This window comes from Lissotriton helveticus, chromosome 9, assembly GCF_964261635.1.
Source record: "Lissotriton helveticus chromosome 9, aLisHel1.1, whole genome shotgun sequence".
Lineage (NCBI taxonomy): Eukaryota > Metazoa > Chordata > Amphibia > Caudata > Salamandridae > Lissotriton > Lissotriton helveticus.
The window spans coordinates 608515978-608537914 of record NC_136070.1 but is presented as its reverse complement, the minus strand read 5'-3'; the positions used below and the strand labels follow the sequence as shown (position 1 = coordinate 608537914).

The 21937-nt window shown below is 45.7% G+C and overlaps 1 protein-coding gene across 1 annotated transcript in view; it reads left to right on the top strand.

Annotated features, from left to right (window-relative positions):
- Positions 1-21937, top strand: part of SHKBP1 (SH3KBP1 binding protein 1) — a 306095-nt gene that overhangs the window by 218134 nt on the left and 66024 nt on the right. The window contains exon 15 of the mRNA XM_078660638.1: positions 5139-5235. Within this exon, the coding sequence (XP_078516764.1) occupies positions 5139-5235 (97 nt within the window). The remainder of the gene's footprint in view (positions 1-5138; positions 5236-21937) is intronic.

Below are 21937 nucleotides of genomic sequence, written 5' to 3'. Positions count from 1 at the left end.
GTCCCACCCACAGTCACGCGTCTGACACCAGGCTTCCGGTTCCAACCACACCACCGAGGCATTGGCCAGCTACCTGCACACTAGGAGTGCTAGGAGCGACAGGGAGGGGCAAGGAGCAAAGCTTCAAGGCAGGGTGGATTGTACAGCATCCACACTAACTGCAGTGTCTGCAGAAACCCTGAGAAAACTGAGGTTTTAGCGGTTACTACAATCTCAAACCCTTGGAATGACCTGTTCTGGCCCGCAGCAGAACTATGGCCCTTCCCCCAATCGGCCATGGCCGTAAAAAGCCTTGGTATCAAGATTGATGCCTTGCTATCCATGACACAGCAAGTATTAGCGGTGGTTGGAACCACTGTGGGCTTAATGCGTCAGCTCCGGAAACTGTCTCCACTTCTGTCTTTTAGCACCCTTAGACTGGCAGTTTGTGCTCTGATCTTATCAAGTCTCGATTATGGGAATGCCCTATATCTTGGTCTGCCAAAAAATCTTTTGGCCAGGCTTCAGGTGGTAATGAATGACGGGGCAAGACTAATCTTTAAAAAGCCCAGACATACCCAGGTCACGCCCTTACTGCAGAACCTACACTGGCTCCTGATCTTACAGAGAACCAAATTCAAAAGTCTCTGTATTGTGCACAAGGCTGATCATGGCTCAGCCCCTAGTTACATCAAGGGCCGTTTGACTAATTACTGCCCGAGTAGGGTCCTCCGGTCGGCTGACGCCTGCTACCGGGCCTGTCCCCGGTACAGTCGCTCGTCTTGGGGTGGGTGAGCCTTCCCGACCATTGCTCCTCAGGCATGGAACCGTCTCCCCACTGAACTTCGTAAGGAAACAAATCTCCTCCGCTTTTGGAAGAGTTTGAAAATTGCACTGTTCTTAGAGGCATGGCGATCACTCTGAACAGCTCACCTCGTTCTCTACTAGTCTGGACGTCCGCTGACCGCGCTTAGAGACCTCTGGGTGATAGCGCGCTCTATAAATCCACAGTAACATAACATAACAAGCTGAGCCTTTCAAGAGGTGCTTGCAGAACTGGCTGCTAAGGTTTCAGCCTCCACCACAAACAAGAGAACCCCCCAGAAGTGTGTGTGCACTGCAGCTTATACAATGAGAGGAAGCAGTGGAGGCAGCTGTGTAGACGGCCTGATCAAACCTTCTACCCGCAGCAAGCCTCGGGTAACCTTCCGTCTATATGTAGCAGCGCGAAAAGTATCCAGGATCGAAGAGCATTAGGTATCCTCATAAGATTATACGTTGTATAATTTATATCTTAGATCCATTATATACCCGCCAAAGCCACTGCGGGCTAAGCTGCTGGTTTTGGTTCATCTTACCTCATTGTTTTCCCTAGGACTTTACTGCTGCTGGCAGCGGCATGGTCTTTGCCTGGTGTTATTGTTAGCCTGCGGCACTGGACAGTTGCAGCCCACGCTCTGAATCAAGGCCCCAGCAGTGAGATGACGCAGGACTTCACCCTATGAGTTATTTTTTACAGTGGTGCCTCTGGGGTTACTGATTCTAATTAATTATTTGCCGATTTCTTATCAATAAAGCTGTGCCTCTGGAAGTGTTTCACACATAGCTGGGCGTGGGCATACAACACGTTTAACTTTGCTTCTCTGACCCTGGGAGGGACGTGTCCAGCTTTTTGTTCAGCTGCTTTGGAAGCTGTTTCTTTAAAGGCATTGCTATGTGCATGGTGTCTTTGCATAACACAGCATGACTGGATGTGACATGATAAGACGTAACCTATGGAAGATGAGGATAAAAGGAAGCTAATGCAAACAATTCCTCTTCATGATCGTGTGCACATGGGTACCTGAACCATTTTTAAGAAAAGGGCGGTTCAGTCCATTTCTCAATAGCCTTAGCAGACATAACCAAAACTGAGCGGGTAATTTGTTACTGGATAGTAACCGATTCTTAGAACCTGGATATTTGCAGCTTATTGTTTAACAGTATTAGAAAGTTCCTTCGTAACTCTGTAAAACAAGCATTTGCAATGCAGTATGTCTTGCATTTGCGAGAGTTTGAGCTGTTGGCATTGTAAATGACAATGCTTTTTAATTTTGTGTTTTGAAAACCTGCAAGCGGTGCAAAAATACTTATAGTCCTTGCTTACAAGAAGGAAGGGTGGCAGTAAAAGGAGTGCAGTCACTGCCAGCCCTGCTTCTTGTACACAATGACTATAAGCACAAAGTACAAGTTTACACACCACTTGCATGTTTTCAAAACACATAGATAAGACATTGTCATTTACAATGTCAATAGCTCACACTCACGCAAATGCGAGACCTATTGCATTGCAAATGCTTGTTTTTTTTGCTACTGTTATTTGTATTTATCCTTGTTTATTTGAGGTTTTGTGAATAAATGAAGTTGAAACTAGTATATTTTCACATTTATGTAACCAATAAAGGTGCATTCATGCTTGAACGCCTGATAGGTTCCATTGATAGTAACACCCACCGATGATAAATCAATGCACTTATATGAAAACCGGAACATTTTAGTATCAAGGTTGTGCATATCTACTGTTGTTTAAGCTTCTTTACTATAAACCCATTTTTTAACCTCTTACCTATCAATCTGCGCAGCTATGACCTGGCAGTCATGACTGGCAGCATTTAGAATCTCTGGGGGTGGGGGGGGGGGCAATTTCCGTTTTTGTCCACATTTAAAAATAAATACAGACAGGAAAATAAATGGTTTATGTTTGTATGTATCTGTAAAAATCAGTACAAACGTAAAACAGGGAGCCTTAATTATAAATCGTCCATAAAGCCATCACCAAGCTGAGCTACAATGCTTTTATCAAAGAACTTTGAGCCATTACACTTTGTTTGATCTACAAGGATTACAAGAAAAGCAGCCCTTCATTACTTTCGAATGGGAGATGCATTTAGAGAGGTCGTCGGTCATGTTAAAGAAAACCGAGTCTACAAAAATACAGATGGAACCATACAATGTACAGTTTCCCTGGTTAGTTTGCCAAACAATGGACCGTAGCCGTCTTTGTGCCTGACTAGAAATGGCTGTGATGAGCAGAGTATCAGAAAACTCGCCCTGTAATTTGTCTGCTAAAAAGTTTTGTAAAATACTTTGCCATGTTCAGGGCTGGCGCTAGGCATGGGCAGCGTGGGCAGCTGCCCAGGGCCTCGCACTCATCCCACCAGCATGGGGCCCGTACCGATCGTGTGCCCTGTTGTTTTACTGTCTCCTTGCAATTAGGGTCTATGGGAGGGGTCCCCTCCCTGGGCCTCTCAGGGATGGTGTCTGGAGGACTAGGGGAGGGAGACGCTTCCCCGTGTCCCAATTGCAAGGAGACCCATTCAGAGACACTGCGCGAGGCCCATTGTACAGGATTTTAGCACCCCCACAGTGTTAACTCAGCCCACAAGCAATTCTTACACCTATCAGGCTGGAGGTGTGAGAATTGCTTGTGGGCTGAAAGTTAAAACTGTGGGGGCGCTAAAAACCAGTACAATGGGCCTCCCGCGGTGTCTCTGAATAGGGTCACTTATGTAAATTAGAGGGGTCTCGCGCTTTCATTTTTGGCCCAGAGCCTCGCAAATCATAGAACCGGCCCTGGCCATGTTGTACGGTGTATGTTCCAGCATGAATCTGTGTTGCTGTGTTGTTTTTGCGCTCTGTTGCAGTGTAACTGCACCTCATGGCGTGTTTCCTTTTGAGGAGGACAGCAGTTGAGGGCTCTTCCCCTCCCACAATCATGTATGATTTTCATCAATACGTTGTACCCACCCCCTTGCCACTCACAATGATGTGAAACAGTGGGGCCAATGTTAGTCTTCACAATTATCTATTTCAATGCGGTTCTTTAGTCATCACTCTTCTTGCTCTGGGTGATCTTGATATTGGTATTTTCATAACCGAACTGTTGGGAGTCAATACGCAGGGCCGGATTTGGTAACACGGGCCCTCGGGCAATGCCTGAGGGGCCGATGTCCAGTTCCAGATGTGGGCTGTTTTTTTTTTTTTTTTAGAAGTCTGAGTGGCTGATTTGGGTGGTTTCTGTGTTGTTCGGATACCGTCAGAGGCCCAGTGGGGCCCTGAGTGACCTTTCTGGAGGCAGATGGGCGACCATTACCTCCCTTTTACAAACGAGGCAGAGGTGTCACTCCCTTTCTCTCCCTGGGCTGGTCCATTAATGTATGCAGAATGAGCAGGGGGGCTGAGCAGAAGTGGCCTCACTTGTTTTCAGGTGTGTTTCACAGTGTAAACTAATCCGTGCATTTTTTTTTACTCTTCTCCCCCCCCCCCCCCCCCTCCCCTCTTTTTTTAAATAAAATTTCGCCAAAGCAGTGTTTTGCGGAAAGGCAATATGCACATGTTGGCCACTTTTTTTTGTGCGCCCGGGCCTATTTTCAATCCCAATCCAACCCTGTCAATACATCACATATCCCAAAACAGAATGGGAAGATATTAGAAAAAAACAGGGAAGAAGAGAAAAGCATTTTTAGGACATCCAAATACAAAACTGAAAAAAGGCAGGCTGAGCAGTTGCGTAGAGTTGTATACACAGTTCCATCAGCCCAACAGGTACAGCCATCCCCTCACCGATCCGATCATTCTCATACTATCAACATTAAAGCAATGAAAATTTAAGCAATGCTTCATACGCCATCTTGATTTTAAGTTAAAAGCAACAAATCCAATTGCAGAAGCAGTTCTACATGTTTTCTAGTATAGAGTGTGTTCTCGACGATGATAGGGTAATTAAGGCTCTATCATTTGATCAATAACATTTCTAAGGATACAAACAAGGTTGATTTTGCTGTGCCTGGTTAAGCAAGGATGTACACTTGTTCACTCGGAACTGATCAGAGACATCAAATGTTTACACATGTTCTGTCAAGCTATCTAGGAGGGGTTAATAATGGTTGATCACATGGATCTGGTTGCTGTCAAGCGAATATCATTGGAAAGATTAATTCTGTCACTGAGCCATCAGTCTGTGCGATTCATCGTCTGCGTAGTTCATAATATGTTAATTAAAAGGATCTACAAGCTGGGGGTGGCGGGAGTATTTCATCACAGATCTGAGGACTAAACATGAAGCCACAAGTGTCCAGAGATGTGTGTATGAATTTTTCTCCGATTGTGCTTCTTCTTAGGTCCTTTTGGTGAAAGGGACGACCACCAGGTCTTCATCCAGAAGGTTGTCCCAGATACGAATAAGGTCTTTGTCAGACTATCTTCGACTGGTAAAAGGTACGTCTGACCCTCGAGTTTCATGATATGTAGAGATTGATGCTTTTGACTGATAGAAATGCAGATGCAATACAACAGTTTTCTTGTTTTACGTAGCGGTGCACATTGCGCTGTTGGCGTGCCGTCATGGCACTTTTGACACTGACAGTATTCGTATGATTGTGCAGTTCCCATCACAGACCAGTGTCTGATTCAGCTACTGTGATGTGTTAATAGTGTTGATTTATGGTTATTTCAAGGAGCTAAATCTTATTTATCTGGCCAAGGACCATGACATCAGGCTTGGCACATTCCATGTTTCACCAGGTTTGGGTAGGGAAACTAATTAGTGTGGGATGTGGCACGTAGAATAGCCACACCATAGGGTTTGTAAACGGGGCACAAGTCCTAAAGAAAAAAGTGGGGAGACGCTGTCACCGGAAGTGACATCACGACAGGAAGTGACGTCACGAAAGGTGGCTTGCACCATCAGGCTCATTGCCTCCCCTTGCTCACCCCTTAGATGCGATTGCATCTGCGAAGTCAGTGCATGAGCAGCGTGCTGTGAGCACCGATCTCCTCGTCCCAGAGAGGCCAAAGAGTGAAGTCCAGCTGTTTGGCAGGGGGACGGCGTCCACCCGGTAAAATAAGTGGGCAGACGCCGTTCACCCGCGTAGTACCCCGACTCGAGCCCTGTTTGTAAATCTTCAGCAGAATCCCATGATGCATATAATGCAAAGCATGTCCTCTGTGCTCCAGTTGTATTGTCGGTTCTTGCAGTAGAAGAGGAATACTCCAGCGTGCCTTTATAAATTGGTGTTTTTATTTTACATCTACAAGGACATCATGAACCCTTCACTTAAGCTGATCCCTCAAGTGAGCTGTGGATTCTTCCCCAAAAGGGGGGTTTGGATAGCAAGATATTTGCTTTTGTATTTAAGTAGGGAAGAATATCTGAATGTCAGGCAGCTGCTCGTCTGATCATCTTATTAAACTGGACAAAAAAAGTTGACTGCTCTCAAAAGGAAATCTGTGTCTTGGTATTTCCTGCTCCTTCCAGGCCATCTTTAGTCACATAATCCTTTGTTTCCTGCCGTTTCCGTTTCCTCAACTGCCTGGGAGCATTCCCAGGCCCCACCTCTGTCCCATCTGACCTTAGCCCTTGGAAAAGAAATGGGGTCCAGGCGGAAGATGCTGCATTCTGTGAAGGATGGGCAAGGGGGCTACAACCTACTGATTCCAACTAAGTGCACATAAGTAATTCTAACCAGATGTACTCAGTGTGAGAGTCACCAGTGTAGTGCATGGTGGTACTCTCCAGCTTTAGAGTGGACAGTATCAACTGTAGACTTCGCCACCGATGAGCATCGGTTAGAGCGGATAGCTTGTATGGCATCCACTCAGCAACTTCAAAAAATTCCAACCCACTGAGGCTTCAAATGGAGTGCTCTGTGAAATCTACCCAGAAGCCATAGGGGTCCTGTTGGAGGGACTGTTAAACCACACAGGGGCTTCTGAAGTCCTCCCATGAGTGAAAACAGGGTTCAAGGAAGGGCTTTAGAGGAGAGAGGAAGTAGTTCTGTCACTAGGGACTTTCAGGCCCAAACAGGGAAGACACCCTCAATCTGCCTGTCTTGTCTGTCCTGTGCCTGGGCGTCCAGACTGGATGCCCTGGGATGAGAGTTTATGTAATGGGGAAAGGTGAAGGAGGTGGGAGTTCACTGATGGGAAAGTGTATGGCTGATTACAAGAAGTCAATTGGAAGAGTCCCAGGGCCATCAACTGGGGTCAGGTGGTAGATAAGGTGGGAACAAAGATGGGAGAGTTGCAAAATATAGAAACAAAGGACAAAATGAAACAGCAGGCTGAAAACAGTCTCAGAGGGCGCACAGAATTCTCTTTAAATTATACTAAAATGTGCAACAAATGCAATAACAATGTCTACTGCGTTATCTCCACCTTTAGTTATTACCCAAGCCAAGCAACCGAATCTTGTATGCCCAGGGCCACTGGGATTCTGTTGCAGTGTTGACTAAAGTATGCGGCAAGAAAAGGCTAATTATGCTGCATAATACAGCACATTTTGTGGTAGTATTACTTCATTATTTAATCATTTTTACACATGGGAATAATGCCTGGGATCAGATTTCACTCTGTTAATAACAATTTAACACACAAATACAGCAATAAGCAGTTAAAAGGTGGCCAATCAACCTTTGCGGAAGGCTTTCCACTTTGCAGGAATGTGTTGCCATGTTTTTAGTAGATTTTGATCCGTTTGAGCTAGAAACAATTGTTTTGGGGGGGTTCAAATCTACAGATTATGGAGCAGATGATGGAGTAAGTGGCAAATGCAGCAAATCCATAAAGATGCGGAAAAACGCGGCAGCCGCATAATTGCATATTTCCAATGCACCTGTGTATGCTTAATGAAGTACAAAAAACACTAATGCTGTCAATTATGCTTTTGAAAGCCAAAGATAGTCCTTCTTTTATATCTGTAGCAGTAACAGATAACATAACAAATTGACTATTTATTTCTGTTATGACAATACACATTCCGTTATATGCTTTGTAATATGGATGGCTGGGCTGTGGCAGTAGTGAGTGTTGGGGGTGAAAAGGACAGAATCTCAGCTGAGTGCTATTGAAGAACAAGATTTGGCTAGGTGAATTAGGTGCACTCTACTAATAATTAGGAAAAAGTGAACAACATCAAATATTTAGAACACAAAATTATCAAACTGGTGCTTCAAGAGGAGGGGAAGCCAACAATCCCCCTCAATGAAGATCAAGTCCTACAATAGTCCATCAGTTAGTCCAAGCACACAGAATCTTCCAAGCTGAGGTTGTGGTTTCAGAGGTTGTTTATTCCACCGTCTTTACAGATACCCTTTTGCCTTTTACCAACACGTGTTTCGTCTACAGCTGACAGTTACAGCAGACTTCATCAGGGAAATATATTAAATTGATTATCGTTTGTACCATCCGGTCCAAAAATATATAAATCAGCGTAGAGTCATAATCTGTCGGTCTAAGTCCAAATCCAAGAAATTGTTTGTAGCTGGCAGCAAAGTGTGGTATACTCCGTCGTCCGCCGAGTACGCGAAGACTCTCTGCTGAGTGCTCTTCACCTTTCCCTCCCCACAGGACAATGTCAGCAAGAAATATTAAACTAAAACCACAATTCTATGTGCTGGTGGGCTATAGTCTGGTAAAAAGTTGACCTATGACTATTCTAAGCTAGCCATATCATTTGGTGGCCGTCTGCAAATATTTTGACATTTTAGCTGTCCCACTCCTCCCAATTTTCTTTCCTAAGCACTAGTGCTTAATTTTGCTTCGTGTCTGGTTCTATATTTTTGGTAGATCCTAAGGCCTTGTTTATGTAGTCTGTTGTGTTTCTGGTTTTGTCTTGCTTTTATAGGAATAGCGTGCCTCGCCTTCTGGTGTGTGGATTTCTCACATTGCAAAGTCCGGTGTCATTCTTGGGTTTCTATCACTCCAACTGAAAAAGTCTTGCGTGCTGGAAAACTTAGCAAATTTAATATATTGTATGTTTTTTTCTGTTTGGGGGTGTGTGAAATTTGGCAAAGTTGACGAACTTTGTAACTATGAACATCGGACATTTGTCGCCTTTGGAAAACTTCACCTCTGTGCGAAATTTCTTACAAAAACATTTTTACTGCAGCGGAATTCTCCAAAAAGCTTGTGTAGGTTATTTCACCTGCAGAGCGCTTTTGCATGATTTTTCATACACTATTTTTTTTCCTTTAAACTTCGGAAGTTGGCGAAATTCTATGATGTTTTTTTTTAATGAACCCAGCTATGCAAACTCCATTCCATCTTTCATAAAATCTGCATTTGGTAACCCTGTTTGCTGGCTCACCATTTCCCTTTTCTTCGCTTCTTGTTTCACTTGTTGCCTGTCGCCATTGTAGGATTTCGTGGTCGCTCGTCCACCTGTTCCCCTAGTCCTCTTAATTGGCACTGTCTCGACCGCTTCCCGTCGCAGCCTTAAGATAAGAAATGCGGTTTGATAATGCCTACAAGCAGCATTTTTTTTTTATTTCCACACCCCTTTCCCCCTAGACTAAGAGATATGCAGATTTCGTGTTCCTTGTTTCACTGTAACGCCCCCTTGTTTATGTGTAATTGGGAGTCCCCGATTGATATCAAAGATGGCTACCTCGGGGCTAGTCGTTTATATTGTCGACAATTGCATGGTTATCCAGTGGCATCTCTGCGCATTGTAGGCAGTTCTTAAAGGCACTTGAACGACAGAGGATGTTGTCATTTTGGTTGACATTACCCCCCCCCCCCCCTTCCCCCCCACACACATACACACATCACCTCCCCCCTTCCATTCGGGACATTCATTCTTTGTTTTTAAGATGTCTGCCATGAAAGCGCTGGATTTTCTCGTGCGTCACATGTCGGGATTTCATTCCTGCTCGAACATGCCAGCTGTTTACCACAGGATATTGTTATATTAAGGTCGTTAACGAGATGAGCAAAAAGTGGTAACTGCAGCAGCAGCGGGATGTGATGCGGACCTTTATGGTGTGAGTTTTGGGGAGACGGGGGAATATGGGTGTGTCGCCCTCCTAGGGGGCTCCATTTATATAACCACGAGGCAGACCGCCTAGTTTATAGGTGCATCTTTTTTTTTTTTTTTACCTTCCAGCACAGCGCCTCCCGACCAAAGTACCTTCCTTCTGGCTAAAGCTGTAAGCCGGGCCCGCAGGGCAGTGTTTAATATCGCGTTTTTTATTAAAAATTAAAAATGTTGAAAGGGCGAGATTTTGATCGATACCTTATATCTATTGATCCAAACCTCGATCTGGTCGACTGAACCTTTATTGCCTGTCTTGGAAGGAAACAGTACACCTATCTGCAAATTAGTTCACCCAAGAAAGGACTCTACTCTCAAAGATCACGGACAACTTCTAGGTTTCAAAAGTTTATTGTAAAGATATAATGAGCTGCAAATACAAGCATCTCAGAATGAGATTCACGAGATACACAGGTCCAATTACATACATGTGCTCTCGAAAAGCCCTCAGACGAGCAACAGAAATCACTAACACAAGTTCTAAAAATAGCAAAGCTATCAGCATAGACGCATATCTCTCCTTCATTTAGGTTGGAGGAAAACAAACACAGGTTAGGCGTCCCTACCCTGTTCTAGATGGTATCCCTACTTAACCAAATCCCAACCTAACAAAGGTGTCAGCAATGAATGACCCCCAAGGGAAGTCACCCACTCTAAGTCTCTTGGTGAAAACCTAAAATTCTCCAGTCATGACCCCTCACTGCCTACCCATCCGCTCTCTAAAGGGTCCTCAGGTCTCTGCTCTAACTCCACCCAGGGGTGCTGTCCCTAATACAAAATAGTCAACAACATTTGAGACGCCCCTTGCGAAACGCCTCTCACGTGGTGCAACTTCAGGCTTTTTCCATGATGCTTTGTATTGGGCCTCAGACGTTAGAGTTGACCTTGCTTCTCAGTCTCTTCTCCGGCCCGCTGATACCCCTTAAACATTCCAGAACCCTCCTCCATGTCTGGGCCGTCTACTGAACAGGCCTCTATTCATTCACTTATAATTGGATCCCCCCTTTCCTGTTGCAGACAGATATCTGCCGCCAAGAACCCAACTCTCATAGACTTCTAAAAAGGCTTGCAACATTTCTCAGCCCAGACATGTACGTGTAAATTACTGCTAAAACATTTCAGGCCTACAATATTTCACATTATGATTATAGCATTCTATTTCTTCATTTAATTAAAGCATGTTAAAACTCTTATTCTATTATTTAGAAAACATTACTCTAAATCATGGCCCATTAATGCAATGACCAAAAAACGTTAAACAATCTGTGTCGTGAAAAGAAACACCTTCCCTTTTAGCTCCAGCTCTGGCCCTGAGGCCTACCACGTTCTGCGTTTTACCACAGACCATCTTATATGTTAACAGCTACACGACATAGATTCAAAATAATCACGTCTAATAAAATCATATAATGTCACACATTTCTGTATTAATTCCACTTCTACTTAAATCTCTATATTAGCTATACATTTAGAATATAATTTCAGATACTATTAGCACTCATGGCATTTCTCTTCATGAATTATGCTCTCTATAGGTAAGTGTGATGTACTCATATTTTTATATCAGTTTGCGCTCTCTCAGTTCCCCCCTTTGATGACCTCTCGGGGTCATCACTAACATTTAAACTGCAGTTATTGCTGGCATTCTCTGCGCTTCCAGAGCTCTCAGGCTCCTGTACTGATTATCTTGTATGGCAGCCAATCTCTGCAACTGTTCTCTTTGGGCCCTTTCTGACCTTCTTGCTCTGTACCATTTGAATACCCTCACCAATCCCCACAATATTATCCCACAGATCAATATTATGATGATAGGCTTTAGGATATACCATATAAAGCTTTTGCCTAAGGTGGAAAACCACCCTCCAACTGTACTCATTCCGTGGCCCACCTTTTCCCAGACATTTTCTCTACTCAAGTCTTCGATCTCTTTGTGTATATTAGTTATGTTCTTAATAACTTTCTCAAGGGGTTTTGAAAGGTCTGGAATGTAAGTGCAACATTCCTGAACCTTCAAAGCCTTACAGACTCCGCCCTCTTTTGCTAATAAGACATCTAATGCAAGCCGATTTTGAAGAACCATAGCCCTTATCGATTGCATCTCTCCTTCTACCAGCATTAAGGACTGAGCAGTGCTGGCAGACAACCTGTCGACAACTGTTGCCAGTCGTCTAATTTTAACATCATTAAGGATTATTCCCAAAAGAGGGAACATAGCTCCAAAGACATCTCCAACCATTTCTGCATCGCCTAAATCTCTCCTTCCCCTCGATGATGTCTGGCCCTCAATGATCAATAAGTCTTGTGCATGATATATTTTGGGGAAGACAATTGCCAAGTAACATGATCCATACCAGTTGTCAGGTAGTCTCACGTAAGCATTTCTTCCACATACAAAATACACATTTGGAATTACTTGCATTCCCTTCAGGAAATCCTTAGTGTAGTACTCTAAATTAAAAGCATGTTCACAGTCAACTTCACCCACGTATACATTTTCATAATACGTTTTGGCTCGGTGAAGACATAACTTTCCTTTCTGCGCTTTATCTAAAGCTATTGGACCACTACTACCCTTTCTCTTATGTGACTTCTCTTCCTCGGTCCAATCTAATTTCCCTTGTCCTGATTTTTTCAAAATCTTTTGTCTCCTGTAACGATCATCCACCTGCCCTATGAACTTTTTCTCGACTTCTGACACCTTGCATGTCAGATTATTTCTACGGGCATGTGAAGTATCTAAGGTAATCCAAGGAATGAAGAATTTGGCCAATCTGTCTTCACTCTTCCAGTAATCCCATTTATTCATCTGCTTATAATTCGGGACTTCTGGCAACACAGAATCATAATTGGAGAAATAGTATTCAAAACTATCTCTCTCATAAAATATACTAAGCAATAAGCTACATGTAATGCCATATGTCAGAGGGAGGTGATGATATCGAATTCCTTCATCTACAGACGCAGGCAACTGCATGCAGACGTAGCAATCCTTAACCTCCATGGCATCCACGTATTCATACAAAAGTTTAGCATAAGCATTTGACCTAAAGTCTCCTTGGGACTCGTCTACATGTAACCTGCGGACTTCTGCAGCCAATAACGCTTTCTCTTGAGTGTTTTCCCTTTTCTCACCTGCAACAGTGGGTGTAAGTGTTACTACAGAATTCGCATCAGTTACCTTTACCTCTTCCTCATGTCCCTTTACATAAGAAATTGTTACCACTAAAGCTATTAATATTATCACTCCTACTATTAGTGTACCTATTATACATTTAGCTCTGCGGTTCGGGGTGCCGGCCTCCATTTCGTCAGACAATCTAGCTTTTCCCTTTCTCTTTGCAAAAAAAGTTCTTTTCCTCTCGTTCCTTTACAGTCTCTTTCAATCCTTTTTTGTCTTTAGAATCCACACAGCTGGAGGCTGACAGCCTTTTTCGCAAAAAGTCCTTTCACAGTTCAAAAAGACAACCCTAGTCCTTCTCCATCCACTCAAGGGGTTCCCTAAAATTCTCTGCTTCCTGGGCGCTAGGTAATCTTCTTTTCTTCTGCTTGCTTTATTTACAAAGTCCTTTAACAATCGACTATTAGATTTGTGGTTGCAGCTTCAATAGCATAGTTCAATATTTCCATGCGAAGAGTATGCTCTTCATGTGCTGTTATCGTGGTACCAAAGTCGGGGAATTTCAATTCTGTAAGAAACATGTGTTTTAACTTGCTGAGGCGGGGAGGTCTGGGGAGCACGAATGTTAGTGACCCTTCTTGTTCGACACCGGGTACCAACAGTTGTATTTCCACGGTGATAATGGGCTCAGAACTGGACACCACCACCGCTCGGATCCTCCCTGTCTCCGGTTTCACAGACATTTGTCGCCAGATATGTCCACTCAGGTGTGGAGTATCTTCTGTTAGGCACACGCACTCTTCTTGACCTTCTTCGGTCGGGTGCTTCAGCGCCCTGAGCACCTTCTTCTGGGTCTGAGTCTTCTGATATCGGAGGAAGGGTTGCTTCTGGAGTTGACCTCAGGCTAGAACTTCTTCTTTGTGGCCAACTTGCTTCTCCACGTGCCCTTCTACTCCTTCTCCTTCTGGTCTGTTCTCGCTCTCTTTCAGACCTGTCAGGGTCAGACTCGTACTCCCAGCTGTCTTCTCCTTCTGTAGCGTCTTCTGTTTCGCTGTTGTACTGACCGTCCTCAGCTTGGTCAGACTCGTTCCCTGCTTCCACTGGCACCTCTACAGCTTGGCTAGCCCCCTCTATGGCTTCTTGGTCCTCAGCTGGACGTCCATCCGAGAGAGGAGCTGTTTCCAGAGGTGCTGGAACCCTTTTCGTATGCGACGCGTGTATCCAGTTGGGCAGGCCTCCCACCTTTACAGCTGTACTTGTGATCAGGATGACCTGGTAGGGCCCACGCCAACGAATATCCAAGCAGCTTCTTCTCACATGTTTCTTCACCAGGACCCAGTCCCCAGGATACAGGTCATGGCAAGGGCCCTGGCACGCTGGAACCTCTGCAGCCTGCACCTGAAGGGACACAGAACGCATGGCGTCAGACAGCCCCTTACAATAGTCCAGGATCATATCATCTGTGATATTTAACAGTGCAGTAGCTGGAATAGATGGCAGTCTCATTGCTCTCCCCATTAACACCTCATGTGGTGACAACCCTGTTCTTCTGTCTGGGGTACTACGAAGGCTCATGAGTACCAATGGCAGGGCATCAGGCCAACTCAGGGTCGTTGAGGAGCAAACTTTCGCTATTCTGGACTTGATCGTGCCATTAATTTGTTCCACAATTCCTGAGGCTTCTGGTCGGTAACTGCAATGGAGCTTCTGGTCTATATTCAGTGCAACACAAATCATCTTCACAAGCTCGCTGTTAAAATGTGTTCCCCTATCTGATTCCAAAAAGGCCGGCACCCCGAACCGAGGGATAAGTTCTCTAAGCAGTAACTTAGCCACTGTGAGGGTGTCGCACCTACGTGTAGGGTATGCCTCAACCCATCTGGAGAACACACAAACAACCACCAGGACATAGCGGAGGCGGTTGCATCTTGGCATTTCAATGAAATCTATCTGCATTCTGTTGAATGGACCTCCAGACCTTCCTATGTGACTTAGTGCAACTGGTGTTCTTTTCCCTACATTCAGCTGCTGGCAGGTCACACAACGCTGGCACACTGCTTCTGCTGCTATTCTAAACTTAGGATTGTACCAAGTCTGTCTAAACACTCTCAGCATAGCATCTCTCCCTAAGTGTACGGGACCATGTATGAGTCTAGCCATTGGACTCACCATCTCATTGGGCAACACTGCTCTGCCGTCTGCTGAGACCCAAAAATGAGTCTCACCCATTACACATCCTGCCTTTTCCCATGTTTCTTTCTCTGAATCAGGAGCATTTTCTTGCATGGTTGACAATTCATCCCAAGTATCAACAGTTTCCAGTATCATGGCTAATTCAGTTCTTACATTTATTCCACCCACATCCACCTCTGTGAAAGAGTAACCTTGTTCTGCGCAATACCGCGCAACTTCATCAGCATATCTATTGCCTTTTGAAACAAAGTCCTCATTTTTGGTATGTGCGATGCACTTTACAACTGCGATACTTGCTGGACATTGCAATGCTTCTAACAACAAGCGCACAAACTCTCCATTGCGAATGGGAGAGCCTGAAGAAGTCATGAACCCTCTTTGAGACCATAACTGCCCGTAATCATGAACTACCCCAAACCCGTATTGGCTGTCGGTGTAGATGGTGACTCGAATTTGATTGCCTGCTAAGCAAGCACGTGTTAGGGCAATAATCTCGGCTACCTGAGCGGAGTTTACTCCTTCCAGGCACCCTGCTTCCACAACTCCTTCAATTGTACAAACAGCATAAGCTGCTCTCAACTGCCCAACTTCGTCTCTTACACATGAGCCATCGACAAAGAAAACTTCATCTGGGTCCGTCAGTGGCTCATCTACGATGTCGGGTCTGGGTTTGGTGCATAGTTCAGTCACATCGAGACAGTCATGGTCTGTATATTCATCATCATCATCAATATCATTTGGAAGTGGCATTAAGGTAGCAGGGTTCAAAACAGAGCATCTCTTGAGGGTCACGTTCTCTGCAGCAAGAATAACTTGCTCATAGCGCGTGAGCCTGCTATTGGTCAGATGCTGTGTTTTGGTCCTGGTCATCAACAGTTCAACAGAATGTGGCACGCACACCTCTAACGGGTGCCCCATAACAATATTTTCACATCTCTCAATGCTGACACCCGTTGCAGCAACGGATTTGAGACATCCGGGCAACGCTGCGGCTACTGGGTCTAAAGTAGCTGAGAAATAAGCAACTGGTCTACGGGCATTCCCATGGATTTGGACCAACACAGACAACGCACAACCTTCTCTCTCACAACAGTAAAGAAAGAATTGTTTATTGTAATCAGGCATTCCCAATGCCGGAGCACGACACAGGTCCTCTCTCAGCTGTAAGAATGCCATCAAACAGTCTTTGTCCCATGGTACCGGATCACTCACCTCTTTGTGCGTCAGTTTTTGCAAGGGCTTTGCTTTCAGTGAAAAGTTCACGATCCACTGTCGGCAATAACCCACCATCCCTAGGAACATCCTGACCTCTCTCTGTGTCTGAGGCGCGTTCATTTTCATGATCGCCTCTATCCTGTCTGGTGACACCTTTCGTTTGCCTTTCTCAATTCTGTGTCCCAAGTACTGCACTTCTGTCAGGCAGTACTGCAATTTTCCCGGGGATACCTTATGCCCATTGGCAGCTAGGTGATTTAACAAAGCAATGGAGTCTTCCCTGCAAGCTTCTTCTGTTTCTGACGCCACAAGGAGGTCGTCTATGTACTGGACCAGAACTGACTTCTGGGGCAGCACTAGACTTTCAAGATTTTTCTTCAGAAGCTGGTTAAAGATCGATGGACTCTCTGTATACCCCTGAGGGATACGACACCATGTTAGGACGCGATTTTCCAGCTTAAATGCGAAAAGAAAATGGCTATCTTCGTCCAAAGGGATCGAAAAGAAAGCCTGACAAAGATCTATCACAGTGAACCACTCAGCTTGGAATGGAATCTGAAACAGTATCACTGATGGATTCGGTACCACTGGACAACATGAAACGACTATGTTATTAATCTTTCGAAGGTCCTGCACTATCCGAAATTTCCCATTTGGTTTCTGCAGACCCATAATCGGGGAGTTACATGGGCTACCCACGATTTCTTTCAGTATTCCCTGTTTAATCATGGACTCGATCACGGGTTTTATGCCTGCAATCGTTTCTGGAGTCAATTTATACTGGGGTGTTCTTGGGAACTCAGCATGCGGTTTCACTACAATTTTCACTGGGTCCACCCCTTTGACCAATCCAATCTCTTCCCCAGTGAAATCCCATACCTCTGATGCCACTGTCTCTCTCAAATCCCAGGGAAGCTCGTCTACTGTCAAAGTAGGGTACAGCTCCACACATATTCTTGAGTTTGCAACTTTGAAATCTGCATCATCATCATTAGTCAATACCTCCACTCCCTGGGGTGTACAATATATAGTACAATTCAATTTGCACAACAGGTCTCTTCCTAGCAGACACACAGGGCTTGAATCGCAAACCACAAATTGGTGCTCATCGCTGTACTTCCCTATTTTCACCTGTACCGGTTCTGTCAATTGGCTGGTTATTCTCCTGTTTGCGACCCCTACCACCTGTATGGTCTCTCCAGACATGGGCAGGTCTGGAACTGCAGCTGATCTGATCGTGGATCTAGTGGCTCCTGTGTCCACCAGAAATGTCGTAGGGCACCCTGCTACTTCTGCTTCCACATAGGGTCCCCTCTGATCCACCTCTAAGGCTGCCCCAAGGGTGCAGTCTTCTCTTTCCACTCTCTGTCCGGTTAATGGGTCCACATAATAGCATTCTTCACCTTCCACAAACAGGGGCATTTGTCTATAGGTCTTACCCATACTCCCTACTCGAGGAGGTTGTGGGAACTGGGCTCGGGGAGGAGCCCCCCCCCCTTTGAGCACCTTTCCTTGGTATGGCGTCGCCCCTCTCATAGGTGCGCTCTGAACCTCTTCCTCCTCTATCTCTTGCTCTCCGATCTCCACATTGTAAGGGCACTCGCGTTTCCAATGCCCCAACTCGTTGCACTGGTGGCACCTAGTCGTTTTCTTCAAGGTAGCTATGTCTACTCTGGGTCTAAAGGTAGTACTCTCCTCATTACCCTTGTTCTGACTGTACTGCTTCTTACCTCCTGTACCTGTCCCTTGCTGCTGTTGTTGCGGTCCCCCCTTTCCTGCTGTCTGCAATTGTACCACCATCAGCTTCTCTTTTAGTTTCTTAGCCTTGGAGTCTACCTCATCACAGCAGTACCTGGCATATCTCAGTATTTCATCTAGGGGTCTACTTTGCCAACAAATCGAGTGTTGCTGAATCATTAAACTAATATCCGGTCTCAGTCCCAGGACGAACTTGGACACAAATTGCCCTATATCCTTTGGATCCATTACATCCAAACCGCTATACTGTTTAAACGCCTTCAGCAATCTCTCGTAATATTCGTGAACTGTCTCTTTGGGTTCCTGTCTCGTTCTGTCTATTCTGACCCAATCTATGTCTTGCATTGGCACTTTTTCTTTCAGCCAAGTCATCACTCTCTCGAATTTTGCCATCACGATCTCGGACGGCCCATTAGTCCTAGCATCTCTCTCTGGCTCCGTTGTGGGCCACTCAGCGCTAACCTTGCATGCTGTCCACAGATCTCCTGGTACTACAATGTCAAACAGCGTGTTCAGATCTATCCATAGGACTTTTGAGATCTTTACAAACCTCTCGACTTGCTTGTACCACTCCACGGGGCTCTCTCGTAACTTGGGGAAAGATGTGGTAAAAGCAGCTAAATCTCCCCTACTCCAAGGGACATGTACATAGCTCCCATTGGCAACTTCACGCAAAGGGTAAGCTTCTATTCCCTGCTGTCCTGGTGTTATACCAATCATGCTTCTTCTGCCGGTCCCTTTCTTGGACCACCTCTCTTCCCATTTATCTAGTGCCCTCCATGTCCTTATTCCAGTAATCAGTTCCCTTATGTGTGTTTTCAGCCCAATCGTTCTCCTCTCATCTAGATCTCGATCTGAGTAATGTAGCCTGTGGTTACCCTGTAATGCTTTGGTTCTTGACAAGTCCACCATATATTTGCCTGCTAGTTCGACTAACTTCTCATGGACTGCTCTCGCCTTTCGTGTGATGTCCTTTGCCATATATAGTATTTCATCCTGTTCATACATTTCCATTCTTTCTAAAGGCAGGGTACCATCTACCATGTCATCCAGATCTGACCTTAAGCTGGAGACATCAAGTCTCTTGGCTTTTATCTCAGCTCGCAATATGTCTTTTGAAGGGGGCTCACTGGTCTCCCTCCCATCCCAACTTCGAGCTCTGCGTTTGGGCTCGGGAGAGTTAATGGGTGGCCTCCCTTGTTCCCATCTCTCCAGGTCCCATGCTCGGCCATCCAATCTTGGAAGGTGATGGAACACGGGCCTTTTATCCCTACTCTCTCTCTGCCTACTCTCGTCTTCTTCTCTCCTCTCACCGCACATCTCTCTGTTATTTTCCCTCTGGTCGGTACACTCCCTTTGCCTCGTATCGCTCAGTATCCGATACGATCCTTCCTGGTTCCCCATATTCCCTGGGCTGCGCTCATTTCTGTCATCACAGGGACTATGGAGCGACCTCTCACAACTCCCATTCTGTTCTCTGGTGCCAGGCACACAGTGTGGACACTTAAAGCTGTTCCTGTACTCTTGCGCTCTCCTCTCCCCTTCACTGAGTATTGGGCACGCCACCCCTCCATTCCCGGGGCCCCCGTTTTCCAGGTCTGTTCTACCTCCATTCCGGGCCCAATGGGTGACTCCCCTACTCCCTCTACAGTCCCACTCCGGGCTACTCTCCCCAGCCCCGCAGTGAGTCCGTGCTCTGCTGTCCTGACTTTCCCTTTCTGCTTCTGCAGCATTGATGCACTTTTGAGCCTTCACTGCCTCATCCCACTGCTTCATGTACTCATTTAGCTCTTGAAAGGATTTTCGTCCAGATCCCCTCAGATCCATTGGCCATCTAGGGCCCCCAGGATCTCCTCCTGGGTCCCCTGCTGTGTGCATCGGGGTGCTCCACTCTCTGGGTATCGGCATCTGACTTGGGGAATTAGTGGTATCGTTCCTCCTTGCCTGCTCTGCTCTTTCTCTGTCTTTCCGTTTCCGTTCTTCCCCTTTTGCTCTCTCTTGGTCATATATCGATATTATAGGACCTATGGTAACAGGTACCTGTAGTGCATCTGGTAATGGGTAGGATGTGGCGCTTTCCGTTTCCGGCGCTCTTTGTACCACAAACCTACCGACTACCTGTTGCACCTGACTAGGCTGGAGCAACTCTTTCTTTGGCTCAGGATCCCACTCTGAACTGGGAAGCGGTCTATGCTCTCCTGCATTGCCCCCCTTTTCTCCTTCAGTATTCTCGACCTCTCCCCCTGCTCTATTATACGGGGGTGGCCTGTCTGTCAGTAATCTGTTTATCAGGCTGTCCTCTGTTTCGCTCTCATCATCTTCTTCTAGGGGGCTTTTATTTACTGGCGCCTCTAACACTGGGTACAGTTTATTTATTTCCAAATTATGCACTCTCCATCTTTTAGCATCCGCATCCCACCTGGCATCCTGTACTGCCCTTACCGAGCGTTTCACCCTTTCTTGTCGTCTGTTCATATTCCTTTCATGCGCTGCCCTAAGCCATGCTTCAAGGGCTTCAAACTGGGTTGGTCTAGGCAAGGGTCTCTTTGAGGTCATGACTGATTTCAATCGATGTAACACCTCTAATCTGAACGTCCCGTACTTCGGGAACGTCAGTTCCTCGTTTCCTTCAGTAATCTTACTCCACTCTGATATCCAAAGGATCGTATGCAACCCAACATTTACTGCCATATAACGAGCTGGCGTACCCTCCGGCGGGGCTTCTTCCCCTTCATACGATCCTCGCCTCTCTTTCTTAAACATCGCTTTCAACCATTTAAAGCACTTCATAATTATGCGCACAAAATCCAGCCTCGCTACTCTGTTTACTTCCTGATGACAATCCACCAATCCTGTCGCGGCTTTGCTAGCTTGGCCTATCACAGCGCGGTCTTTCTCCTGTCAGCCAATCACGTCGCGACCCTGTATGACGTGTTCGCTAGCTGGCCTATCACAGCGCGGTCTTTCTCCTGTCAGCCAATCACTGCGCGACACCACCTGACGTCTCTTTTCTCCGCTTCGCAGCAGCACCCCTCCTTTCTCAACTCATCTCCCGGTTATGCATGCGTCCCATTCATACACTGAAAAATGACTACTTCCGACCAAGCGGTCACTTCTCTCGACTGTACGTCCACAGTCTATCTGTAATTGTCAACACAACTGACGAGATGTCTATCGTCTCTCTGATAGGTTACTTACACACACAGTAACTTCCGACCAGCGTCCGTTACTCACGCACTCACTCTTACGTTCCCCCTATCTCGGTCTCTCGGGTGATCAATGGTACCTCATGACCCCCTTCACACTAGTTGACAATTACTCTGGGTGTCCGATACACCCGAACCACTTAAGCTCTCTTTGAACTTAAGATTTCCACCGGTTGCGCGCGCTCACAACCTGTTCCACAGTCACTCTACAGACATTCAACTCCGCCAGACATTACAACATAGATACAATACAAAACACCGCAATCTAACACGCATAACCCTTTATACTCACTCTCGACCGATACTGCTGCTTTTTCTGTCTCACGTCATCCGGATCTTCATCTGCGGGCTGTTCTTCCGATCATCGATTTCTAGGGGCCTTGGGGTAAGCTAACCTGGCCTAGGTCACCGTCCTCAAGAAGGCAACCATCCTCTATAGCTACCAACTGAAAGGGCGAGATTTTGATCGATACCTTATATCTATTGATCCAAACCTCGATCTGGTCGACTGAACCTTTATTGCCTGTCTTGGAAGGAAACAGTACACCTATCTGCAAATTAGTTCACCCAAGAAAGGACTCTACTCTCAAAGATCACGGACAACTTCTAGGTTTCAAA